The sequence below is a fragment of the Ranitomeya imitator genome, chromosome 1 (genome assembly GCF_032444005.1).
Source record: "Ranitomeya imitator isolate aRanImi1 chromosome 1, aRanImi1.pri, whole genome shotgun sequence".
NCBI lineage: Eukaryota > Metazoa > Chordata > Amphibia > Anura > Dendrobatidae > Ranitomeya > Ranitomeya imitator.
In genome coordinates this window covers 273,770,249-273,785,771 of record NC_091282.1, presented here as the reverse complement: position 1 = coordinate 273,785,771, position 15,523 = coordinate 273,770,249, and the positions used below count along the sequence as shown (strand labels likewise).

Below are 15,523 nucleotides of genomic sequence, written 5' to 3'. Positions count from 1 at the left end.
ATTTCTATTTGGAGGTATTTGCTAATATTATTACACCTACTACATATTGGGATAAGATCTTGGAGATGAGAATAACCCGTTAAATCCAGTCATGCAGAAAGAGGATGAGACAAATCACTAACCTGAAGTCCAGAAAGGCGCAATACAGGTATACATCATTGCTATTGTTGACAGCTTCTACATAGAGTGGCTGAGCCTGCAAAGTAAAGAACAGTATGGTAAAGAAAAAAACATGCATAAATTATTTTCACGAATGGAGAATTAACTGGAACACAGTTTCTTAATCATCTACTTGTGCAAGTAAATCTATTGATCGTCGGCTCCTTGAACATAAACAGAATCACCAGACTCTGCACCACATCTCCTAGTGATATGAAGCATGTAATGCCAACAATGCCAACAGTATTCATGATATATGGGGACAGGACAAGTGAATTACTGATTGTTCTACTTCCATATGGTTTGTATTGGCCTGTGTGAATGAGCATCAATCGTCTTGTATAAAACCATTGCTCGATTATTATAGTAAAATGGGCCTTAAAGGGAATCTGTCACCCCAAAATTGGCCTATAAACTAAGGCCACCGGCATCAGGGGCTTATCTACAGCATTATGCAATGCTGTAGATATGCCCCCAATGTAACCTGAAAGGTAAGAAAAACAGGTTCTATTATACTCACCCAGGGGCGGTCCCACTGCGGTCCGGTTCGATGGACGTTGCGGTCTGGGTCCAGCACCTGCCATCTTCATACAATGACGTCCTCTTCTTGTCTTCCTGCACAAGCATACTTTGTCCTGTTGAGGGCAGAGCAAAGTACTGCAGTGTGCAGGCGCTGGGCCTCTCTGACCTTCCCCGGCACCTGCGCACTGCAGTACTTTGCTCTGCCCTCAACAAGGCAGACAAAGTACACCTGTGCCGGAGCCGCGGCAGGAAAAAAAGAAGAGGATGACGTGATATGAAGCTGGGAGGCGCCGGACCCGGCACGCGATGCCCATCGGACCGGACAGGGACCGCCCCTGGGTGAGTATAATATAACCTGTTTTTCTTATCTTTCAGGTTACATTGGGGGATTATCTACAGCATTACAGAATGCTGTAGATAAGCCCCAGATACCGGTGGCCTTAGTTTATAGGCCAATTTTGGGGTGACAGATTCCCTTTAAGAAAGTGCATTGGCACGTGGCAGCACATGGGAATCTTACTGACTATATAATCTGCACAGCAAAGGTTTGTTCTCTCTAAATGATGTTTATACTAAAAGAATAAAATAAATTAAGAAAACTGATTATGTTTAATTGGAGATCAAGAGAGCAAGAGTAATGCTTTGATTGTAACATTAGGAAGCCTTTCACAGTCTTGTTTTGTCATGTAGTGTCACCGTAGAGTCAATTGGGGCCACTGATGAAACAAAACAATTAAAAAAACTCTTTACGTTTTTCAAACAATTAACTCAGGAGCTGTTCAGCTAAAACCTTTTTACTTTGCAAACAAATTTGTCAGCCAGTTGGCACTGTACAAAGAGGAATTATAGGAAGCGTTGCAGTGCTAAATATGTCAGAAGAATCAAGCTGCAGCAGGATAAAGCAGTGGAGAACTTTTTCATTTAAAAACATTGATCTCCAATCGTTTCCTATTAAGAGAAAACACCAGCGGAGTCTCGATGGAGAGCAAATTGGCTTTTTGTTTAAAATAATATGTTTATCTGGTTTAACTGAGCATGAAAGTTCATCTGTGAGCTACTTCTGATGGTGTTCCTGTCATTGATTTTATGACAAGACACCGGCAAGCTTTATATAACGCCTTGCACTTTCTGTCATATGGCAAAATCTGTGGTTTTAGTCCATTAACCTATCCAGCTGTTTGGGAAGGATTACATCTTCAAGGAATTCAACGTTGGAGATGGTCATCATCAGCTATAAATATCAGCAGGTCGGGAAAAGCTCAAAGATATTTCCTTTACAGATTACATGACTGCAGGATGCTAAAATAAGAGTTTATTCTTCTGAAACCATTTCTCATATTGCTTTAGCTAAATTGTGCATTGCTTGGTTAAAGGGAACCAGTCAGGTTTCCGCCCTTATAAGTGGGATGAGCAGGCGGGATGAGTGTGCATTCGCATCATCCTCTTCATGGCGGTGAAAGAAACTGTCTTATGCGCATGCGCTGAGCTCCAGCTATTCTGTGATCGCGTGAGTCAACTGGGTGTGGATAGCGTAGAGGATTCTAAAGTGGACAGCAGGCACCAAGAATGGTCTGGAGATGTCTGTCAGACTACTCTGCATAGCATTTCGGGCTGCATTGGTTTAGTAAAAAATAGACATCTTTAAAGTGCAAACAATAAACTGGTAATGATTTAGAAACATTAAACCTGATGACAGGTTTCATGCAAGTTCACATTCATGACACTTTATTTCACAGTTACAATGCATTTTAAGAGACCAGTTTTTTCTCTTATTTTATTCCTAATATTTTCCTGGGTATTCTGTTTTTTATCTGTTATAAGCCCACCAAGCAGTTCTAGATATATGGGCTTTTTATTCTGTGCTTCTTTTCATGGTCTTTAGGCTGCCGTCACACTAGCAGTATTTGGTCAGTATTTTACATCAGTATTTGTAAGCCAAAACCAGGAGTGGGTGATAAATGCAGAAGTGGTGCATATGTTTCTATTATACTTTTCCTCTAATTGTTCCTCTCCTGGTTTTGGCTTACAAATACTAAAGTAAAATGCTGACCGAATACTGATAGTGTGACGGCAGCCTTGCAAGGAGGAGTGGATCATACATACAGAGATGCCATAAAAGAATCCTATAAGCCACGCCCCCTTAGTTAAGTCCATAAAAATTATCACTAGGAAAATGACTAATATCTCTGAAACCATATGACAGTTTTACAAAAAGAAAAATACTGAATATTCAGGAGAGCAGCGGGAATAAAATAAGAGCAAAAACTGACCTCTTTTGACAGGTCCTCTTAAACCCTTGATTTGATCAGATGTCATGTGCCCCTAACAGTCGCAGGTGAAATCGCAGCTGTTAACATGGTAAATGCTGCTGCCAATCTCTGATAGTGGCATATAACATGATCCTGCCGGAAGCGTGCTGCAAACCATGCCCCTGTCACATGATCACGGGGCGCTGACGGGTTGGCATGACATTCACAGCAGATGATGATTTTTGATACAAATAGCAGGGTTCAAGCCCTGCTATGTGTAGCACAAGTGATCAGAAGATCGCAACTTCAAGTTTCCTAAAGGGACCATTGAAGCAAGTAAAATAGTAGAAAAAAATGTTTTAAAAAATATTGAAAAATTTAAAAAATACAATAGTTCAAATCACCCCCCCCTTTTGCCCCATTCAAAATAAAATAATAATAAAAAATACATATTTGGTATCGCTGCATTCACAAATGCCCGATCTATCAAAATATTAAAATAATTAATCAGATTGGTAAATGGCATAAAAGAGAAAAAATCAAGATGCCAGAATTACCGTTTTTTGGTCACCGCAACATTGCATTACCAGGCGATCAAAACATCGTATTTGCCCCCAAAATGGTTTCAATAGAAATATCAACTCAGCATGCAAAAAAATAAGCCCTCTGCCAGCCCCAGATCCCAAAACATGGAGATGCTACAGGTCTCGGAAAATGGCAACAAACTTTGAAATTTGTTTTCACCACATAAATAAAAAAGAACCGAGACATGTTTGGTATCTGTGAACTCATAAAGATCTAGAGAATCATAACAGCAGCTCAGTTTTAGCATTTAGTTAATTTGATAAAAAGAAAACCCAAAAAACAATTGCAATTTCACCGCACTTGGAATTTTTTTCCTGTTTTCCAGTGCATGATATCGTAAAATCAATGGTGTTGTTCAATAATATAACACGTCCTGCAACAAACAAGCCCTCACATGGACAAACTGAAGGAAAAATTCAAAAAGTTATAGCTCTGGGAAGAAAGGGAGTAAAAAATGAAAAAGCAAAAACGGAAAACCAAAGGTCGTGAAGGGTTTAAAATAACAAAAAATATATGCAAATGATTTTGATAAAATATCCTTTAGTTTGATATTTTTGCCTTCTAAGCATATTTGTGTGTGTATGATTGTAGACTACAAGTAAACCCTCTATTGTCTGGTGGAGCAGACATACTACCTTCCAGCTAACTCAGGCGGTTTGCTAATGTACATTGGAAAGGTTATAAGGAACCCAGGTAGACATATTTTATTACATAAATGGATGGTATTATTTTCTAGAAAATGTGAACGTACAAATAATTTCTATGCCTAAATCAGGAGTGCAGATTCTTAAGCCATTTTGTGTGGCCTGCAACCATTGGAAATTAGGCATGGTTTTTGTATCCCAATGGTATCTTCGTTAGCCATTAAAAGGTTTCATATTGACAAGATTCTTATTTTTTTCCTATTGAGAGTATTCAAACCTAAATGGCACATAAATATGTAGTAGTCAGAAAACAGTGGTAGTATTTGACAGCAGCTCTGTTTCTCATAGTGCAGGACCTGACAGAGCCTTGGGGGCTGACAGTAGGCTCTCAGCTACATGGTAGGGTAAGAGATAAATATTAAAGGCTGATGGCCCAAACAATGAGGGATGTGGCTGCCGGCACCAATTGGAACGCTGTGGCCGGTATTGATGGAAGCAAGGTGATTGTCCCTACTGATAAGGGCTTTGAGCTTTCACTTTTATGGCAGCAATGCCTGTCACTGCTACATTAAACACAATGATTGTAATCACTCAGAGGGTTCTCTAGCTGGCAATTGTATGGGGAGCACTGGGGCTATAACGGGTAAAGGGATTTTGTCAGCACAGAATGTTCAAACCGAGTACAGGCGCTCGGTGCACCATGGCACAATCAATCATTTATATACACATTCCCACCTGCTTGGTTCCCATCTATTTCCATCTTTTCTGGCTCTATGAAACCAGAGTTGTCAATCAAAGACTGAGGGAAAACAAGCAGGTGGGAAGATGTAGTTGAATGATTGGCCCAGCAATGATGCAACAAGCAACTGTACATGGTTCGAACAGTCATTCTGTACTGACAAAGTCCCTTTAAGTTACCATTGTTTTTACTGGTATGAGAACATTTTGGTGGTCCCTGTTATGTGATTATTGTGGTTGTCACAGATATATAGGCACGGTCACAGCTATGTGGGGCACTCACTGTGCATGTTCAATTTAACTACTGACCAACAGACTGGATCATGTGTTCATTTCAGTTTTCTTCTCTTCTTTACAGCATTGTTTTATTTCAGAGAAGTTTTGTTCTATGACTGTGATATAAGACCTCTTCCAAGGATTATTCCAAATGGTCTATTTTTTTCCTTTAGTACTTAAAGGGATTTGATAAAAGTACATTTTAATTAATAGATTTTGGAATAGGGATATGTTCAACAAAAGGATGTCTTAATAAAAAATGTGTTTGTGCTGAAATAATCTTAGAAATGTGCCTCTGCTGTGTGCTGTGTAATGGCTGTGTCTGACTGTGCAGGCATATAGTCTGATCATACCACAGCTCCTGGGCAGGGGAGGAACCAAAAGAGTATACAGACAGGACAGCATGGGATCACTGCTGATTCTACCTGTAGGGTAAGGGTATGTGCACACGTTCAGGTTTTTCCACTTTTTTTCGTGTTTTTTCACGATAAAAACGCATTAGAAAATGCCTACATATGCATCCTATCATTTAGAATGCATTCTGCAATTTTTGTGCACATGATGTGTTTTTTTCTGCAAAAAAACGCATTGCGGCAAAAAAAAAGCAGCATGTTCATTAATTTTGCGGATTTCCTGCGTTTTTCCTGCTATTCTATGCATTTGGAAAAAATGCAAGAAAAAACGCATCAAAAACGAATCAAAAACGCGCAAAAAACGCATGTGGATTTCTGGCAGAAATGTCCGGTTTTTGTCAGGAAAAGTTCTGCCAGAAATCCTGGCGTGTGCACATACCCTAAAACTTTTGCTGCTTATTCTTAAGTATGTTTTCCCGCAAAGAATAAGCTGTGATACCATGCTGTAATGTTTGTTTAGCTTTCTCCCCAGGAGCTGTGGTATGATCAGACCATGTTCCTGCACGATCAGACACAGCCATTACACAGTACACAGCAGAGGCACATTTATAAGATTATCTCAGCACAGGAACATTTAATTTTAATACATCAAATTTTGAAGAAAAAAATGTATTCTAAGATCTATTAATTAAAATGTACTTTGTTTGTGTGGAAAAAAAAACCCTAATTATTATTATAATATCATATTAGTGTAAAACTAATCAGTGCACTGCTGATACAAACTAATAAAAATCTAAGCAAAAAAAGTCCATCTTTATTATTATAAGATACAAGCAAGCGTTATAGAAATATTAACAGTTACCAGAAGATACAGCCCAGTAAGATTTTGTCATGTGGGAATGTGACAAATATAAAGCACAAGCTATACTCGAAAAAAAGAGAGGCAATATAAGAACATCTTGTAACGAAATTAGAGATAAGGTTGATTTCCTAAAAGCTTTTGCCTAGGGATAGTGAAAAGTCAACATATTACAAAGAAACAGAAAAAGCTCTCATAAAATATTAGACAAGCATCCTTTCCTTTTAGTCCTTTGCTCTGGGCAGCAGCTGTATTAAGACAAGATGTGAAGAGCTGATAAAAGTATGAGGAACATTACTTCACACAGGGGTCACACTAGGCTGTGTTTGTGTGCTAAATTAACTGTCTGCCGTGAGGTATAATTTTAGGAAAATACCAAGCAAATATTTACAAGGGTTATTGCCTTTATCTTGAGAGATGGCTATAGCCTTTTCCAGCAGACTGCTAGAAGTTCACTGTCCGTCTTGTAAATAACGCATTTTAATCACTACACGTTATTGTAAAGTCAGACGCTTCAAGTTGAAGTCATTTTTTTCTTTTCTTGAGATGATTCCTTTTTTGTCAACTATGGTGTGATAAACAAGTGTATATTACAGTTTTATATCCAAGTCTCCAATTTAAAGAGCTATTCTGGTTGAGTAAATCATAATCTAAGAACAATATTCACAATCGCAAATCATAATGTCATTAAGTTACTTAAGACTATTTCTCTTTTGGCCCTTGACTCTCTGTTACTACATATGCTATTTCCAGCCAGTTGTCTCCAACCACCCTGGATAGCTGAGTACATCATCTAAAAAGCCCTTCTGAAGTCATGCACAGGAAATGTTGTGAGCTATTATCTTCTTGCTTTGGCACATGTGTGGTGCTCCAATGAAGCCAGGGCAAGAGCACCCTGCACATTTCATAGATCATAGAATTATAAATGTTAGAGTTGGAAGGGACCTCAAGGGCTATTGTGTCCAACTCCCTGCACAATGGAGCACAGGATTCACTAAACCATCTCAGACAGATGTGTGACAGATTGCAGGAGAACTCACCATCTCTCGCGGCAGCCTATTCCACTCATTGATCACCTTCACTGTCAAAAAGTATTTTTAATAACTTATCTATATCTTCTCCCTTTTAGTTTTATTCCATTGCATCTTGGGTTTTCATGTGCAAATGAGAATAATGATAATCCCTCTACACTGCGACATCTCTTCAGATATTTGTAGACAGCTATTATGTCTCCTCTTAGCCTTATTTTTTGCAAGCTAAACATTCCCAGATCCTTTAATCGTTCCTTGTAGGACATACTTTGCAGTTCGCTTACCATTCTGGTAGCTTTTCTCTGAACTTCCTCCAGTTTTAATGTCTTTTTTTTAATCCAGATGCGGCCTGACCAAGGAGGAGTAGATGGGGGTGATTACTTCACGTGATCTAAACTCTATGCTTCTCTTAATACATCTTAGAACTGTGTTTTCCTTTTTCCACTGCATCACACTCTTGACTCATGTGCAGTCTGTGATCTATTAGTATACCCAAATATTTTTCGCAAGTATTGTTGCTTAGTTCTATTTCTCCCATTCTGTAAATGTAATTTTCATTTTTCTTGCCCAGATGTAGAATCTTGCATTTCTCCCTGTTAAATGCCATTCTATTACTCCCTACCCATTGTTCAAGCTTATCTAGATCCTTCTGAATCCTTTCTTAGCTATCCCTCCTAGCTATGCATCGTCTGTAAATTTAATCAGTATACTTTCAGTTCCCTAGATCACCTATAAAAATGTTCAACAACACTGGGGCATGGAGAGAGCCTTGTGGTACCCCACTTGAAACACTCTTCCAATTGGATGTTCAACCATTTATTAGCACTCTTTGAGTACGATCACTGAGCCAGTCATGAATCTACCTAACCGCAGCCTCGTCAATCCCATACTTGGTCATTTTTTCAATAAGGATAGTTTGAGATACTTTATCAAACACTTTACGGAAGTCGAGATATACTATATCTACCACATTTCCTTGATCTACCCTGTCAGTGATTCCATCATAGAAGGAAATTAGATTAGTCTGGCATGACTTTCAGGATGGTTACCGATTGTGCGGTGAGAATTTCATTTAGAAAAATCTCCCATCCTTCTTGGAACATTTGATCTTACTTAAAGACAACAGGTTCTGGGCTAAGCCAGCCAAGTCTATTATCCTAAGTTGCTCAACCACATTGAACCAAAAAGAAGCAAACAGGTGGAAGTGTTTTAGAGAAGAAAAACAGCTAACCAAGTGGTAATTTTATTTTTTTCTATTTATAGCATATTTAAAGATTAGCCATAACTATCTATCTTATCTTAAAAGCTGTGAATAGAAAACAGACTGTATTGTTGGATCAGCAATAGTAGCAGTAAAGGGCCACTTTATACTTGTGTGTTGAAATCCCTTGGGCATAACATTGTATTAGTATTCATTCATACTTGAGCCAATGAGAGTAGTGTGCAGTGCTGCATGAAAAAAACATGCAAACTTTTTCCTAATGAAACTCAATGATCATGTTCATATGAATAGTTAATAAAAGCTAAAGAGTAGCTACACTTTTTATGTAATTAATGATCAGGCATTGTAACTTTACAATGCCTGATCATTAATTACATAAAAAGTGTAGCTACTTTTTAGCTTTTATTAACTATTCATATGAATCTTTGTCATACACTTCACTTCCTTATTTTCCTTCCTTCTATCTTTACCCGGTTTGATCAATAACTAAATTTAACCCCTTCAAGACCCAGCCTATTTTGACCTTAAAGATCTTGCCGTTTTTTGCAATTCTGACCAGTGTCCCTTTATGAGGTAATATCTCAGGAACGCTTCAACGGATCCTAGCGGTTCTGAGATTGTTTTTTCGTGACATATTGGGCTTCATGTTAGTGGTAAATTTAGATCAATAAATTCTGCATTTATTTGTGATAAACACGGAAATTTGGCGAAAATTTTGAAAATTTCGCAATTTTCACATTTTGAATTTTTATTCTGTTAAACCAGAGAGATATGTGACACAAAATAGTTAATAAATAACATTTCCCACATGTTTACTTTACATCAGCACAATTTTGGAAACAAAATTTTTTTTTGTTAGGAAGTTATAAGGGTTAAAATTCGACCAGCGATTTGTCATTTTTACAACGAAATTTACAAAACCATTTTTTTTAGGGACCACCTCACATTTGAAGTCAGTTTGAGGGGTCTATATGGCTGAAAATACCCAAAAGTGACACCATTCTAAAAACTGCACCCCTCAAGGTACTCAAAACCACATTCAAGAAGTTTATTAACCCTTCAGGTGCTTCACAGCAGCAGAAGCAACATGGAAGGAAAAAATGAACATTTAACTTTTTAGTCACAAAAATTATCTTTTAGCAACAATTTTTTTATTTTCCCAATGGTAAAAGGAGAAACTGAACCACGAACGTTGTTGTCCAATTTGTCCTGAGTACGCTGATACCTCATATGTGGGGGTAAACCACTGTTTTGGCGCACGGCAGGGCTTGGAAGGGAAGGAGCGCCATTTGACTTTTTGAATCAAAAATTGGCTCCACTCTTTAGCGGACACCATGTCACGTTTGGAGAGCCCCCGTGTGCCTAAAAATTGGAGCTCCCCCACAAGTGACCCCATTTTGGAAACTAGACGCCCCAAGGAACTTATCTAGATGCATAGTGAGCACTTTGAACCCCCAGGTGCTTCACAAATTGATCCGTAAAAATGAAAAAGTACTTTTTTTTCACAAAAAAATTCTTTTAGCCTCAATTTTTTCATTTTCACATGGGCAACAGGATAAAATGGATCCTAAAATGTGTTGGGCAATTTCTCCTGAGTACACCAATACCTCACATGTGGAGGTAAACCACTGTTTGGGCACATGGTAAGGCTCGGAAGGGAAGGAGCGCCATTTGACTTTTTGAATGAAAAATTATTTCCATCGTTAGCGGACACCATGTCGCGTTTGGATAGCTCCTGTGTGCCTAAACATTGGCGCTCCCCCACAAGTGACCCCATTTTGGAAACTAGACCCCCCAAGGAACTAATTTAGATGCCTAGTGAGCACTTTAAACCCTCAGGTGCTTCACAAATTGATCTGTAAAAATGAAAAAGTAATTTTTTTTCACAAAAAAATTCTTTTCGCCTCAATTTTCTCATTTTCACATGGGCAGTAGGATAAAATGGATCATAAAATTTGTTGGGCAATTTCTCCCGAGTACGCCGATACCTCATATGTGGGGGTAAACCACTGTTTGGGCACTCGGCAGGGCTCGGAAGAGAAGGCGTGCCATTTGACTTTTTGAATGGAAAATTAGCTCCAATTGTTAGCGGACACCATGTCGCGTTTGGAGAGCCCCTGTGTGCCTAAACATTGGAGCTCCCCCACAAGTGACCCCATTTTGGAAACTAGACCCCCCAAGGAACTTATCTAGATGCATATTGAGCACTTTAAACCCCCAGGTGCTTCACAGAAGTTTATAACGCAGAGCCATGAAAATAAAAAATAATTTTTCTTTCCTCAAAAATGATTTTTTAGCCTGGAATTTCCTATTTTGCCAAGGATAATAGGAGAAATTGGACCCCAAATATTGTTGTCCAGTTTGTCCTGAGTACGCTGATACCCCATATGTGGGGGTAAACCACTGTTTGGGCGCACGGCAGGGCTCGGAAGGGATGGCACGCCATTTGGCTTTTTAAATGGAAAATTAGCTCCAATCATTAGCGGACACCATGTCACGTTTGGAGAGCCCCTGTGTGCCTAAACATTGGAGATCCCCCAGAAATGACACCATTTTAGAAACTAGACCCCCAAAGGAACTAATCTAGATGTGTGGTGAGGACTTTGAACCCCCAAGTGCTTCACAGAAGTTTATAACGCAGAGCCATGAAAATAAAAAAAAAAATTATTTTCTCAAAAATGATCTTTTAGCCTGCAATTTTTTATTTTCCCAAGGGTAACAGGAGAAATTTGACCCCAAAAGTTGTTGTCCAGTTTCTCCTGAGTACGCTGATACCCCATATGTGGGGGTAAATCACTGTTTGGGCATATGCCGGGGCTCGGAAGTGAAGTAGTGACGTTTTGAAATGCAGACTTTGATGGAATGCTCTGTGGGCGTCACGTTGCGTTTGCAGAGCCCCTGATGTGGCTTAACAGTAGAAACCCCCCACAAGTGACCCCATTTTGGAAACTAGACCCCCAAAGGAACTTATCTAGATGTGTGGTGAGCACTTTGAACCCCCAAGTGCTTCATAGAAGTTTATAATGCAGAGCCGTGAAAATAATAAATACGTTTTCTTTCCTCAAAAATAATTATTTAGCCCAGAATTTTTTAATTTTCCCAAGGGTAACAGGAGAAATTTGACCCCAATATTTGTTGTCCAGTTTCTCCTGAGTACGGTGATACCCCATATGTGGGGGTAAACTACTGTTTGGGCACATGCCGGGGCTTGGAATTGAAGTAGTGACGTTTTGAAATGCAGACTTTGATGGAATGCTCTGCGGGCGTCACGTTGCGTTTGCAGAGCCCCTGATGTGCCTAAACAGTAGAAACCCCCCACAAGTGACCCCATTTTGGAAACTAGACCCTGAAAGGAACTTATCTAGATGTGTGGTGAGCACTTTGAACCCCCAAGTGCTTCATAGAAGTTTATAATGCAGAGCCGTGAAAATAATAAATACGTTTTCTTTCCTCAAAAATAATTATTTAGCCCAGAATTTTTTATTTTCCCAAGGGTTACAGGAGAAATTGGACCCCAAAAGTTGTTGTCCAGTTTCTCCTGAGTACGCTGATACCCCATATGTGGGGGTAAACCACTGTTTGGGCACACGTCGGGGCTCAGAAGGGAAGTAGTGACTTTTGAAATGCAGACTTTGATGGAATGGTCTGCGGGTGTCACGTTGCGTTTGCAGAGCCCCTGGTGTGCCTAAACAGTAGAAACCCCCCACAAGTGACCCCATTTTAGAAACTAGACCCCCCAAGGAACTTATCTAGATATGTGGTGAGCACTTTGAACCCCCAAGTGCTTCACAGACGTTTACAACGCAGAGCCGTGAAAATAAAAAATCATTTTTCTTTCCTCAAAAATTATGTTTTAGCAAGCATTTTTTTAGATTCACAAGGGTAACAGGAGAAATTGGACCCCAGTAATTGTTGCGCAGTTTGTCCTGAGTATGCTGGTACCCCATATGTGGGGGTAAACCACTGTTTGGGCACACGTCAGGGCTCGGAAGTGAGGGAGCACCATTTGACTTTTTGAATACGAGATTGGCTGGAATCAATGGTGGCGCCATGTTGCGTTTGGAGACCCCTGATGTGCCTAAACAGTGGTAACCCCTCAATTCTACCTCCAACACTAACCCCAACACACCCCTAACCCTAATCCCAACTGTAGCCATAATCCTAATCACAACCCTAACCCCAACACACCCCTAACCACAACACTAACCCCAACACACCCCTAACCCTAACCACAACCCTAATTCCAACCCTAACCCTAAGGCTATGTGCCCACGTTGCGGATTCGTGTGAGATATTTCCGCACCATTTTTGAAAAATCTGCGGGTAAAAGGCACTGTGTTTTACCTGCGGATTTTCCGCGGATTTCCAGTGTTTTTTGTGCGGATTTCACCTGCGGATTCCTATTGAGGAACAGGTGTAAAACGCTGCGGAATCCGCACAAAGAATTGACATGCTGCGGAAAATACAACGCAGCGTTCCCGCGCGGTATTTTCCGCACCATGGGCACAGCGGATTTGGTTTTTCATATGTTTACATGGTACTGTAAACCTGATGGAACACTGCTGCGAATCCGCAGCCAAATCCGCACCGTGTGCACATAGCCTAATTCTAAAGGTATGTGCACACGCTGCGGAAAACGCTGCGGATCCGCAGCAGTTTCCCATGAGTTTACAGTTCAATGTAAACCTATGGGAAACAAAAATCGCTGTACACATGCTGCAGAAAAACTGCACGGAAACGCAGCGGTTTACATTCCGCAGCATGTCACTTCTTTGTGCGGATTCCGCAGCGGTTTTACAACTGCTCCAATAGAAAATCGCAATTGTAAAACCGCAGTGAAATGCGCAGAAAAAAACGCGGTAAATCCGCCATAATTCCGCAGCGGTTTAGCACTGCGGATTTATCAAATCCGCAGCGGAAAAATCCGCAGAGGACCAGAATACGTGTGCACATTCCTAACCCTAACCCTAGCCCTAACCCTAGCCCTAACCCTAACCCTACCCCTAACCCTACCCCTAGCCCTACCCCTAACCCTACCCGTACCCCTAACCCTACCCCTAACCCTACCCCTAACCCTAACCCTACCCCTAACCCTAACCCTACCCCTAACCCTAACCCTACCCCTAACCCTAACCCTATTCTAACAGTGGAAAAAAAAAATTTCTTTATTTTTTTATTGTCCCTACCTATGGGGGTGACAAAGGGGGGGGGGTCATTTATTATTTTTTTTATTTTGATCACTGAGATAGATTATATCTCAGTGATCAAAATGCACTTTGGAACGAATCTGCCGGCCGGCAGATTCGGCGGGCGCACTGCGCATGCGCCCGCCATTTTGGAAGATGGCGGTGCCCGGGAGAAGACGGACGGGACCACGGCTGGATCGGTAAGTATGATAGGGTGGGGGGGGACCACGGGGGGGGATCGGAGCACGGGGGGGGAATCGGAGCGCGGGAGGGGTGGAACGGAGCGCGGGGGGCGTGGAACGGAGCACGGGGGGGCTGGAATGGAGCACGGGGGGGTGGAACGGAGCACGGGGGGGTGGATCGGAGTGCAGGGGGGGTGATTGGAGCACGGGGGGGTGATTGGAGCACGGGGGGAGCGGGCACGAGCACGGGGGGGAGCGGAGCACTGGACGGAGGGGAGCCGGAGCAGTGTACCGGCCAGATCGGGGGGGTGGGGGGGCGATCAGAGGGGTGGGGTGGGGGCACACTAGTATTTCCAGCCATGGCCGATGATATTTCAGCATCGGCCATGGCTGGATTGTAATATTTCACCCGTTATAATGGGTGAAATATTACAAATCGCTCTGATTGGCAGTTTCACTTTCAACAGCCAATCAGAGCGATCGTAGCCACGAGGGGGTGAAGCCACCCCCCCTGGGCTAAACTACCACTCCCCCTGTCCCTGCAGATCGGGTGAAATGGGAGTTAACCCTTTCACCCGATCTGCAGGGACGCGATCTTTCCATGACGCCGCATAGGCGTCATGGGTCGGAATGGCACCGACTTTCATGACGCCTACGTGGCGTCATGGGTCGGGAAGGGGTTAAAATAGATAAAATAAATGCAATTTAGTTACTTTTTAAAGCACCACTACAGCATTACTTTTTTTTTATTTCACCACTGAAGTGGTATCACTAATGTCTGTTTCCTGTCTCTAGAGAAATACTTATGCATATAAATATATGAATATAAATAATAATATAATATATAATATATAAATATTATTAAGGTTTATGAAATATTATTTAGTATTATTATTATTATTATTATTATTATTAATAATAATAGCAATAATAATAAATATTACCTCCATATAAATACTTATGCCATCTTCTGCTGGTCCTGATACCCCTCCAAATCCCCTTCCACCATATTGTGACCGCAGCTTCTGACGGGTAGTCAGAGGAAATGGTCACAATCTTTCACTGCAAGTCTATGAGACTGTAGTTCTGATAGATTTACATTGAGTTGTGACTTCCGACTCGCCCACCAAACACTGGGGCAATCCGGCAGGTCACAAGCAGCAGAAAACGACCAGAGCGGCGCTGATAACAAACGCATTAGTGATACCACTCTGGCGGTGAAATGAAAAGATCTGTGGAGTTGAAGGACAGTATGATAAATACATGCACCTTTTTGTACTCACACATGTGATTTCATTTAGTGAGATATTCAGATATTAATTAACACTTATGGGGAAAAAACTAGAAATGACAGATGTACTAAGCCCAGTATGCTCCAGCAGATCCGGCGCGAGCCCTGAGAAATAGAGCTGATTTCAAATTGTTCTTTAATCAAGTGAATACTATTTCTCTTTTGTGACATTATGCATTTCCAGATAGCATCAGATTTGTTTTTACACAGTTGAAAAGAAAGTGAA

The 15,523-nt window shown here is 40.9% G+C and overlaps 1 protein-coding gene across 1 annotated transcript in view; it reads right to left on the bottom strand.

Annotated features, from left to right (window-relative positions):
• Positions 1-15,523, bottom strand: part of ADGRD1 (adhesion G protein-coupled receptor D1) — a 1,443,566-nt gene that overhangs the window by 937,961 nt on the left and 490,082 nt on the right. The window contains exon 14 of the mRNA XM_069756056.1: positions 123-196. Coding sequence (XP_069612157.1) covers positions 123-196 — 74 coding nt within the window. The remainder of the gene's footprint in view (positions 1-122; positions 197-15,523) is intronic.